Genomic DNA, 12,100 nt, shown 5'->3' on the forward strand with positions numbered 1-12,100 from the left:
GGCTCCAAACCACGTGAGTCCCAAAATAAATCTGAGGGGTGATTTAGAATTTTTAACTTATAAGTGGAAAAAAACAACTGTCTTTAAGCCTCATGAATCCTTCAAATTAAGAAGTGACAAAAAGCTAAATTTGCTCTTTGGTTGACCTGCTCATAACTAAGAAACAGCAAGGTCACACTTTAACACAAAGTGACTAACTGCAGTTTCACAAAGGTATCTACTTTTACAAAACTATTGCATTGTTATATTTGTGTATGGCTTATCGGAAAAACGTTTTTCTTTATGAGTGGCAAATAACATGCAAAGGCTCTCTGTAATCTCTAAAGACCAGTGGTGGAAGATGTAATCTGATCTTTTACTTAAGTAGCCCGAAAGTAGCAACATACTCAAGTTAAGTATTTAAAAAGTGTATTTAGCCTACTTGAGTAAATATACTTAGTTACTGTACCTCTCACACTCACGAGCCGAGTACAGTATTTGCCTGCACATTGTTTCATCATACCGGCTGTAATGCTGGTTTTGTCCCGAGGTCGTCGGTGTTTGATTTCATTGTTGCTGCACAGACTCGACCACCAGTCTCCGGACCCGGAGGTGTTAACTCGGTTCACAGCGCGTGCAGGTTCTCCTACAAGGCGGACTTCAGGCTACTTTACATAGACAGGACGGATGACAAGTCAAACCCTGCTCACAGACTGAGGTACACGGTTGAAAAGTGCGATGTCTGCTCCCGGCGCCACCTCCAACCCTTTAAACACTCTGGCGCCCAAAAGGAAAACCAAGAAGAAGCACTTTGTGCAGCAGAAAGTGGAGGTTTTCCGAGGCAGTGACCCCGTGTTGAGCGTGCTGATGTGGGGAGTCAATCACTCGGTAGGTACGTGGGCTGCTTACTGGGAGTGTTATATAGATGTATACCTGTGCGTGAATATGTTCATTAACTGTGCATCCATTGGTCATGCGCAGATTAATGACCTGAGCCATGTGCCTGTACCTGTCATGCTGCTTCCAGACGACTTCAAAGCCAGCACCAAGATCAAAGTCGGCAACCACCTCTTCAACAAGTACTGTGCTCCACTCAACTCTGTCGGTCTCATTGTAGGAACCTTCGTCCTTCTCCCTGTGATTTGCACACACTGTGATTTACATGCCTGCCTGTGCTTATCAGAAATTACCCCCCCCCCCCCCCCCCCCTCCAGAGAACAATACTGTTTTTTTTACACTAACAATACCTTTAATACTACCACGGCTACAGCCATTATAACTAATAATAGATAGCCACAAAGATGAAAGAACTATTAATTTAGCTTGTCTGGACCGTGGTGTGCAGTGTGGATAATTGTCTAGGTGATATAAAAGAAGGTATGAGTTTGAAATGCATTTGTTTCAGTGGTTGTGTAACAGCAGAACATTCATAAATTGCATACAAACAAGCTAAATTGATAAATTAAACAGAAAACGTTGTGGGGCTCGCAGACGATAAGCGTCAGTTAAACAAAATATAAGACAAAGCCTGTTTTAAAATCACAACTATTTATAAAAGCTGTGCTATACACTCCGTCTGCCCCGGGGTTCACGGATGGAGTCTAGAAAACTTGAGTGGCTTTCAATAATCCTTTAATCCACAGAGGAATCCAGGTTGTGTAAGGATTTATAAACAGAGGAACACTAAAATATGTTTTCTCAAGTTCAAAAAGCTGTCACCTGGTGAGATTAACTTGAGTGTTTGTGATGTTGCTTGATGTGGAAAAAACGTAAGACGTAAATAGTTGATAATGCATCATGATGCAATATGATGCAATTGTCAATTTGGACAGTTAAAAAAACAGCAGGTTTGACACCACCGAGCCATTAAACACACAAGTAATTCATGTTTTAGTGTCATTATAGAAAACACATATACTGTATTTGTTAATCAATAAACACTATTTGTTGCATTTAATCATGTGAACTGTTTGATGAAGTGATTTGAACATGCTTTTGTTGTGCACTGTATACTACATTTCTCAGATATCTATGTAATGAAGCACTGGCAGCTCTTGTGTGGCTCCCAGTCAACTACATTTGCTGATCAGACGCTGTGTGAGGAATGTTGCAGTATGAGAACGTTGTTCTTATTTCATGTATTTGTTCCTCAGAGAGAATCTTCCAGGACAGTTCAAATTCAAAGACTACTGTCCACAGGTGTTCAGAAACCTGCGAGAGCGCTTTGGAATCGAGGACCAAGATTACCAGGTACAACTATAAGCTCAACACAAATCAACATTTGATTGTGCCACAAACATGGACAAAAACAAGATAGTTTCTGTGAAGAGATATTATATTAATGGAAAAACAGACTTTCACAAACACAAAGCATCCAAGGTTTTTCAGTGTTTCATATTTTCTGCTTGTACTGAGCCGCTCCCTTCTAAATTTGCATTTCTTTGTGTCATATTTGCATGTGCCAGGTGGCAGACAGAGTGTCATCATCTGTTCAGCTCAGTGCACATTTGCTTAGCACACAATTACTACGTGACGCAAATGTGCTGATAAAGGTTTTATTTCTGCACTTCTACAAGAGCGATGCAGCAAATGTCTTGAAACAAAGCATGTATCAGAGAAAAATGCTTTTTTTTTGTTTTGTTTTGGCATGATAATACAAACACAACTATGCCGTACATACATTTAAACTTAGAGGAAGAGTAATGGCTGAAAATGACACCCAACAATGGGAAATACATAAGGGAAGCTAAGGGGAAATGTAAAATAATACACAGAAATGATTGGACAACATTAATACTGCACAGGATAGGCTTAATAAATAACAATTTGTGTTGGAAATTTCAGGAGTAAATGGCCACTTTTATACTCTTGTTGTGGAGAACAACTTTGGAGTATCTCAGCAGCTGGTTGGGAAGGAAATTGCCGTTATCTCCAAGATTATATTTGTTAGGCAACTGAACCCAAATACACTGCATAGTTTCAGTTTTCATCTATGTATCACTGCGGCTGCTAGGACAATACTTAAATACTGGAAAACACCCAAATCTATAAAAGAATAGACAAGCTCCATTATAAAAACAGTTTTGTATGAGTGTAAGCTTCACAGATGAATAGCCAAAACAAGAGTTAATCTTCATGCAATTATCAGCTTGTCTCTTATAGTATTGAATTATTATTTAATTTTTTGTGCTTTTACTTTGCACTTTTCATTGTGGTTTTTGATACCACTGGCAATAAGAAATGTCTCACAAAAATGAAACACTGTACTGTCATATACCAAAGATTAAAAAAATAATTACAAAGGATTACAAGGATGAAAAATCGACCCTTTGCATTTAACCTACTCTAACTATTTCAGGAGCATATTTCAAGATGTCCCATCTGTTTGCATTAGAGAGAGTGTTTCAGAGTTTCGATGAAAAGAGGACACCGGTGGAATGGCTTTATAAGGTGTCACTGGGCAGATGTATTGTACAGCTGATGTCACATGTTGCCACTGCTCAGAGATGACATCCTCCCTCTCACCAACAGGTGTCTCTGGCCCGCAGTCCTCCACTAAAAGACGAAGAGGGGCAAGGCGTGAAGCTGCTGCTGACATCATACGACCGCACTTTGGTAGTAAAAGAAATCTCCAGTGAGGAGGTGGAGGGAATGCACAACATCCTCTCTGAGTATCACCAGGTAGGACTAACTCCGGGGGAAAAGCTCACCTGTGGGAGGAGGTTTACATGTCCTTTCACCGTGAACCAAACATTATCTTTGATAATCCATTTTCTAGTCTGTGATTTACTCCAGGCAGTACATTCTGAGGATACACTTCATTAGTCACATATGATTAACTCGTTTTGCGTCTTTTGTATGCAAGGAGAAAATGTACTATTTCTGCGATAACCCTGGTTGCCATGGCAAAGGTTTTACAACATCAAAGCTAAAGGATGAGTCTTTGAATTTCAAACAAAGAGGTTTTCCTTCTACAAGTAATGATACACGATCAGAGCTCGCGTTTTAACATTTCAATTTGGGTTCATAAAGATATGTTGAATAAAGCAAAGACACACACTGTGATGACTGTTTCTGTTTGACATTTATAAACCAGCAAACTGATGGAAAAGATGCGCTCTCTCTAAAGAGAATCATATTTGGACCAGGACCCTGAATCTGAGGCTAAATAAAATGTAGCCATTATTTTTATAATTTCTTTTCCTACTGTAACCTGTTAAAATGTCCTCTGTAAAAAAGGCCTATGGCAAAGTAAAAAATACTTGAAGACAAACCCTATCCCATAAAAGACTTATAATTCAAAGTCCACTGGTGAGCTCTTTCTAGAGCCTTGAAATGCATCTCATGATCTTCATCAGTGGTTGAAAGTTGCTCAGTTAGTGAGTAGATAATCCCCCTTGAAGACCATGAAAGGTGATTGAAACCTCCAGAAGAATATAGTAAGCGGACTTTAATGATGCCTTGTGGAGTTCTCTTTGAGGCTGAAACGATTCTTTGAGGAACTTCATTTCTCAAAATCATCAATGTAAATTCTATACATCCAGACTTCGTTTAACCACCACAAAGCAAATATTTTGTAACGGTTATTTTTTGGGCAGGTGGTGACAAAAGTTAGTCTGGAGCCTTGAAACCCGGAATGTAATATGGCACTTAATTAAATGCAGTGAATGGGTTTAGTTTTGACGGATAATATTGTATGCAATTTAGGCAATAAGAATGTTGATTTATGTGATTATATGATTAATCTATAAAATAATTGCTAGAATACTCAATAAATAAACAAATAAATGTTATGTTTACATTGAGTGTCACCTACCAAAACACGTTGTTTGTATCCTTGTGTCTCACGAATGTCTTTCATGCATTTTCTTTCACATAAAAAATAAAACAGATTAAATGCAGCATTGCTTACATCCCTGCTGACTCGCTCCCAGTCTTCTTCTCTGCCTTTTTCTGGCGCATCGTAGCTTTGCTTAGCGCGTTACTGCCACCAGTAGATCTGTTTGGTGTGAAACCATTGGCAGGACTGTGCATCGCATCCCTTGCCTGTTTGCACAAGAGCAAACATAGTGTGGGCTCATTCACTGCCTCATACCGCTGGGTTGATGTGTCCTTTATCTTCCCATCATTCATTGTCTATTCACTGCTGTTCCCTTCTAGCATATCGTGACCTGCCACGGCAGTACGCTGCTCCCTCAGTTCCTGGCCATGTACAGAGTCACTGTGGAGAGCGAGGACACATACCTGTTGGTTATGAGGAACATGTTCAGCCACAGACTGCACGTACACAGGAAGTATGACCTCAAGGTAAACCCTGCAGGGGGCGTGTAGCAAGATGAGCACTCAGAGACTGTAATCAGTATGGACAACTTATTGTTAATGGCACGTCAGCAGTCTGGTGCGTCGGAGCATCTGCTGTGTTTGTTTTTGTCTTGCCTCAGCTCATTTTGCCACCAGGTGGTTGGAATCATGGCTATTCATGTATCATGTGTGAAGACATTCACCGACTCTCAGCGGCTTGTGATTGTAGCGTTTGTTTTGTGAAGTAGCGTCTGAATATGGTTTCTGTGGTATTTCTTTTCTCTCCTCAGGGGTCCCTGGTGTCTCGTGAAGCAAGTTTTAAAGAGAAAGTAAGATCAAATTATTGTAAAGGTTGTATGACAAGCTCTGTTCCATCCATTTATTGGCATAAACGTTTAATTTATAATCCCAATTTTAAACCACGTCCTTATTTGAAGACGCAGACTCTGTTTGACCTTTTTCTTAAAGGCTTGTGGGTTCTACACCTCCTGAACAGAGAAGGCAGTTTATTCCACTATACGTAGCACCAGCATAGATAAATAAATCTTACCCAGCATGGTTTTGAATCTATAAAGGTTCAGGTTAGCTATCCTAGCTCTGGTGTTGTGATTATGAACTTCTTCTAACTACTTCATTGTCGAGTTAACTGGCTGCTCTGCCATTTAAGATATGAGTCCTCAACTGGGAGACAGTGGAGCTGAGACCAGTGGAGCCCATATGACTCCTACAATCCAGCCCTAGTACTACCCTAGTTTGTTTTTGTTTCAAGGCTTTATTCAGGCCCCAGTACCATGAACTAAGGGCATAGTCCAGATGACACTGTATCATCATGCAATGGTTTGTATGATATCTGATATCTGATAGAAACGAATGTCCAGCAACACGAGTGATCAGTTCACCTGCACCCCTGCAATGCAGAACCTGTTTAGGCAACACAACTACTATATACTGCCACAGCTATTATATATGGCTTTACTTGTTACAGTAAAACATGTTGCCAGGTTCAGTATTTCTTAAAACACTAAAACGATTTTCTGGTCAACAATTTTTAAAGGCTGTGATTTAGTACTGCACTCCCATAGAAATGCTGGATCCTACATTTCCTGTAATGTGACTCCCACTCACACATTGTCAACTCAACTGTTTTCACAGGCCAATTGGTATTTCTTCTGAAGAGTAAACTGGCTTTTACTGAGGTGTATGCCACTTTAGCACCCTCTTGAACCAGTGCCATGGTCATTTTCTAACATAAATAAATAATAATGACAAACATTAAAACCCTGGTAAGAGTTATAGTGGGATCTTAGAACTGTTAGTAAACTGAGAAAAGTAAATTAACTCTATACCTCTTTGTTGCAAGCTTAACAAGGATAACTTAACATATAAGATATATATATATATATATATATATATATATATATATATATATATATATATATATATATATATAAACATATTCATGCTGTTTTCCTCAATTTGAAATGCTGTATCTCTAACAACAAACCAGATACATTTACTTATTGAAATATGTGACTGAGGGCACCGTGTGAAATCACATTTTCTATATTGTATATAATTGTTATTGTTTGTGACAAATGTGTGTTTTCAGAAATGTCTTCACAGAAAACTCACTTAGCAATAGACTTTAAATAACATCAGAACTCCTCTGTTTGGCTTGACCCTGATAAGAAAAGACTGGAAAATAGCTGGTTGGATGGATGGAGTTTAAATAACTGCAGGGCTGTGGAAATCTTTCATCTTTCCAACTGTGTTGATTCTGAAAACAACATTTGGAGTAATGCTATTTGACTTTTATGTCACTGGAAATAGGATGGCAACATTTTTAATGGAGTATTTGTACCCGGGAGATAGTCACATGGCAGCTCTTCAGCTATGTACACTTGGCCAAGTTGAATATGCTACTTAATTTAGCAATAGTTAGCCAAAAGGTAATGATTTAGTAGTAGTGGTAATAATAATAATAATAATAATAGTATTATAAAGCGTAACAAAGTGTAGGGAGTAGGTGGTGGTGGATGAATGGGTCAAATTTAATGCAGAGAGCAAATTGCATTGTTGTCTTCTGACACCTGAGTTATAATAGCATCTGCCTTATTTATTGAAAAGAATACTAATGAATATTGTGATCACTAGGCTAAATGTCAATTCACAATTGATGACCTTCACTCTACATTTCCAGGTGAAGGAGCTGCCCACGTATAAAGATGTTGACTTCAGGAATAACATGCAAAAAGTTTATGTAAGCGACGAGGAGAAGGAAAAGATCGTGGATAAGCTAAACAGAGATATCGAGGTAAGAAAACACTGTTGAAGAAGCATGCAAGCGTTGTTTTTTATCCGACATAATTTGTGCACGTGTACATGTCCTCTTACTGCAGTTTCTGGTGCGTATGAGGGTCATGGACTACAGCCTGCTGCTGGGCATCCATGATGTTGAGCGGGCTGAGAGGGAGGAGGAGGAGGAGGAGGAGGAGATGGAGTCGTCCTATGATGAGGACGAGGAGGATGAAAACAGCTTGGCTCCCCCTCCAGGATCCAACTCACCTGAGGGTATCGGTGGCTACATGAACTCCTTTAAACCAATGGGTCCCGGAGAATTTGACCCTTACGTGGATGTGTACGCTATTCAGAGCGCTGTAGGTGAGTCCTGACAACTGAGAGACGTCTGGTGAATTGAAGTAGCTTATAAGAGCCCTGTTCTGTATTCCACCTAAGCCTCATCTCATGCTGGGATGCAGCAGCTAATATTGTGTGTTCATATCGTTCACCAAATGCTGTGAATCACTCCCACGTAGGTGCACACCAGAGGGAGGTGTATTTTATGGGTCTGATTGACGTGCTGACACAGTACGACACCAAGAAGAAAGCTGCTCACGCTGCCAAGGCTGTCAAACACGGGGTGAGAAACCAGCGGCCCTTAAAGGGATCGGTTGGCTTATGCGATCTTTACATCTCTATCCTTGAAAGTGTAAAGGGTTGCTTTCATTTTATATTCAGATATCTCTAATCGACTGTGTGTGTGTGTGTGTGTGTGTGTGTGTGTGTGTGTGTGTGTGTGTGTGTGTGTGTGTGTGTGTGTGTGTGTGTGTGTGTGTTTGCAGGCAGGAGCAGAAATCTCAACAGTTCATCCAGAGCAGTACGCTAAACGTTTCCGGGAGTTCATCACAAAGATCTTTGCCTAGTTCAATGAGTCAGTCTCATCATCATTTAATACAAGAAGGGTCTCACGATGCAATACTTATGTAATCTCAAACCAACATCTAGAAGCTCTTAAGATGTGCTGTTAATCTCTAAAAGTGCATTCACTGTGCGTTTATTTTGAATGAAGAACTGGAATTTGAAGAGGGGAGAAAAAGTCTTGTTAATGGGTTTTCTTTTGTTTTCAGTTTTGGCAATACTCCACCCCCGAACTCAGTGGGAGGCAGAGATGATGAGAAAAACACATTTTCCCAACACATTAAATTTGTTGCAAGTCTCAATTGCTGCTGGTTGGGAGATATATTTATGATTTGCTCTTAAATGTTAATTTATTACTCCTTCTTTTCCCACCAGTGACAACACTTGACAACACTAGAATAATGAGGCCAAATCTACAGGGTCTAAATTATGAACAATACAATGTTCATCTCCTATTAATCAGCAATGTGTAAATTAGGCTGTTAAGACTGATGTTGCCAAATGCGGATTTGAAATAAATAGCACCAACATATTAATGTGAATGAGATACCAGCTGGTAAATACTGACAGATTCCATTAATAGGAAAGTATGTTAGATTGAAAATTGAATATTTAACAATCTAGCAGGTAAGTAATACATGAATATATCTAAATCAATTAGAAATGTTGTTTGTCAGCGAATGTATCATCAGTTATGATATGATTATGTGATATTAAAACCTGTTTTCACAAAGAGTACATTTTTGTTGTTTCCCTAAAAGAAATCGCAAAAGAAATACACATTTGCCATTATTTGTAAATGAATTAGTTAAAATTGAATGAAGTACAAATAGCATGATGTTTGTGTTTTGAAAGACTAAAACTGAAAAGATTTACTTGCACATTTGCAGTCGTGCTGAAGGGCTCAGCTCAGTGTTCAGTATTTATTGTGCTACGCAGCAGTGCAATGCTTCAGTTAAAGCTACACATGCTTGCATCATCTGAACGGCACCACGGCACACAAATTATTAAACTGTAAGTTGATCAAAGAGCTTTATGTCAAAATGGTGTAGCTTGGATCCAGCATCACGTTGTAGCCCTTATTTGACCGTTAACGTACCCACCTGAGTGAAGTATCAAAGGAATCACAGAGTTATGATTGGTGTATCTCTAACAAGTGAATGTGAGTTTAACAAATTGTGATTCATGGCAGTGCATGTGTGTTTCTTAAATGTATTCTCTGTGGTAAAGCATTCACTTTTGTCCTTATTAGTTCCTCTCCCCTGTCCCAGTCCTCCTGGCACAGATTCCTGAATCTTCTTCTGGGATTATCATGAGGATTTCACTCTTAATAACTGAGAGGACAAACAGGCAGAGGAGGGACAAGCATGTAGAATAACTCTAAAATAAGTCCAAAATGCCTTTTATTAGTTTATATTGTTCACATTGTAGTGAATATTGTGGTTAGCAACACTAGCCTGTCCTTCTAATGTTGGTGCTTTTGTATTTACCACTCTGTCCGTCTAACTTTACTTGGTGAGCGATCACCCGTCAAATGTGTACCAGGGACACAGCTCTTTCTAGTCTCCTGGATTAATATATAGCAGCAAACAACTATTTGAGTAAAGGAGCAATGGCGTCCTGAGCGGTGAATGTAGTCACACTCCCTCTGTGTGTGCTGTAATTCAAGCTTTGTTTTATGTTTTGGTGGCCGTTAACATCTTGGCTCACGTTTGCTTGTGGCCCCAGAGGTGAGCGCCATGTGCATGCAAACCGGCCCTGACTTAAGAGTGTTGTACAGCAACGAAAGTCATAAATATTGCATGTATCCTATCTGGGATTCGGATCCACTCCAGAATGTAATAGGTTCTTCCTTAGCCCATGCTTCAGACCTTACACCAAGTTCCATGAAAATGAGCCAGTAGTTTTTCCGTAATCCTGCCGACAAACAGAGAAACCGAAAACATTTAACACATAACGAGGTCCATCTCTTATGAGGAACAACCTTGTTGCTGCTGATTTTTCTCTATTTTCTGTGTATATTTGCTTTCCTTTTGATACTTTGAGTGCTACAAACCAAATGCCGCTGACAAAATTCTGTTGAGAAACATAGACAGTAGTTTAGGTAAAAATAAATAACAGGTTTATTGTGTATTTGAGTAAACTGTTCCTTTATGATATATGCAAAGCTTATATTTGTTGATATTTCAATGTAGTTCCTGAACATCAACATCTAAACATCTTATCAATCTATAGACATTCCCATATTCTATCACTTTTGTCTCTAGATGTGTGTTTGCCCACAAAAATGACGTTATTACTGTAATAGATGAAGCAGAAACGATCTCAGCCATGGTATTATGGTGCCAAAATGAGTCTGCGACATCGACCTAGAAAAAAAGTGGGTCACAGTCAGTATGCGGCGGTTTGATCCAGAAGATCTCACGCTCAAATGCTAGTCGAGTGTTAAAAGTGATGGCCGCTGGCTTCACCTGTCCAGAAAACACCTCTCAACACGAGCTGTTTGAAACATGAACCCTCTGCGCACCAGCATATATGTGATGCAACTATACTGCATGATGTTGCTGCCTGCTGAAGCTTCCCTCACCCTCATTACCGGCCGTTGTTAATTATGAACAAATAATTTTAAAAAATCAACTCAGCTCGCCTTTTTGAAGGAAGTCTGCAATGAAACCAGACACAGAAAAACTCACACGACTCTGTACAGAACACCACAGCTTGGGCAGTAGCCTTAGTGTATTGATAATGAATGCTCTATGAATCATTGCATGAGTAAAAAAATACAAATGGAAAGAGATGCTTACATCAAAGACATGTACACTGAGCTGAGTCTTCAGATTAACACAAAAATACATACAGTACTGCAGGAGGGTTGTTTTTTTTATGCCTTTTTTTAACATATTAGATTGGGCAACATTCCTCTATTACATTTTCATCCACTCACAAATATAATTATAGTCATTCAAAGGCCCAGTTTTATAGATCAGAACCTTTGCAGAGTTTTAATCTATTAAACCATACTTTCTATTAGTCACAGCAGGAATAATATTAGTTAAATAAAAACTAAAACACCCCGACAGTCCACCAAAACTGTATCATCCTGGAAAACATCTTGAAATAATGAACTCAAACCATCTGTTTTTGTATACATTCAATCAAAATCAAGGCATTTACACATCTAGTATTACACTCGCCTTGATGATGAGCTGCTGCTGGAGTCATAATGCACACGTCATGTACAGTGTTCATGTCACACACAGTGATACAAACAACATAACATAGAAACCTCAGTCTTGGATGTCAAAGAGTTAATCCGCTGCTTGTTAAAGGAAAACCAAACCAAGACGCTGTACAGGAAATATCTGAACAGCTACGAGTAACCCTTTGAGTTTTATACACAGAACCAACTGTACAAATCGTACAATAACAATCTCGAAAGTTAAGCACTTTTAGACTTTCAGAACTATAATATCTTTATCAATGCATTTCTATACAGTTATTTTGATTATCTTTAAAGCGGCCTCTGTTTTTCAGCCACTGTAAAGTCTGTTTTATTACATTATTTATGCAGTGAACGACCGGCTGTGTTGAACGGAATATGCACTCTGAATTTAAAAGTGAC

At 39.1% G+C, this 12,100-nt stretch overlaps 1 protein-coding gene across 1 annotated transcript; it reads left to right on the forward strand.

Annotated features, from left to right (window-relative positions):
* Positions 1-717: 717 nt before the first annotated feature.
* Positions 718-9,001, forward strand: LOC306713771 (phosphatidylinositol 5-phosphate 4-kinase type-2 gamma-like; the record flags this gene model as incomplete). Its single annotated transcript, XM_079183598.1, has 10 exons — positions 718-867; positions 961-1,058; positions 2,133-2,229; positions 3,511-3,660; positions 5,140-5,286; positions 5,571-5,609; positions 7,481-7,594; positions 7,680-7,941; positions 8,097-8,200; positions 8,403-9,001. The coding sequence occupies 10 exons, from the start codon at positions 718-720 to the stop codon at positions 8,481-8,483; spliced, it is 1,242 nt and encodes a 413-aa protein (XP_079039724.1). The 3' UTR covers positions 8,484-9,001.
* Between the last annotated feature and the right edge of the window lie 3,099 nt (positions 9,002-12,100).

Source organism: Pholis gunnellus, assembly GCF_910591455.1.
Source record: "Pholis gunnellus genome assembly, chromosome: 3".
NCBI lineage: Eukaryota > Metazoa > Chordata > Actinopteri > Perciformes > Pholidae > Pholis > Pholis gunnellus.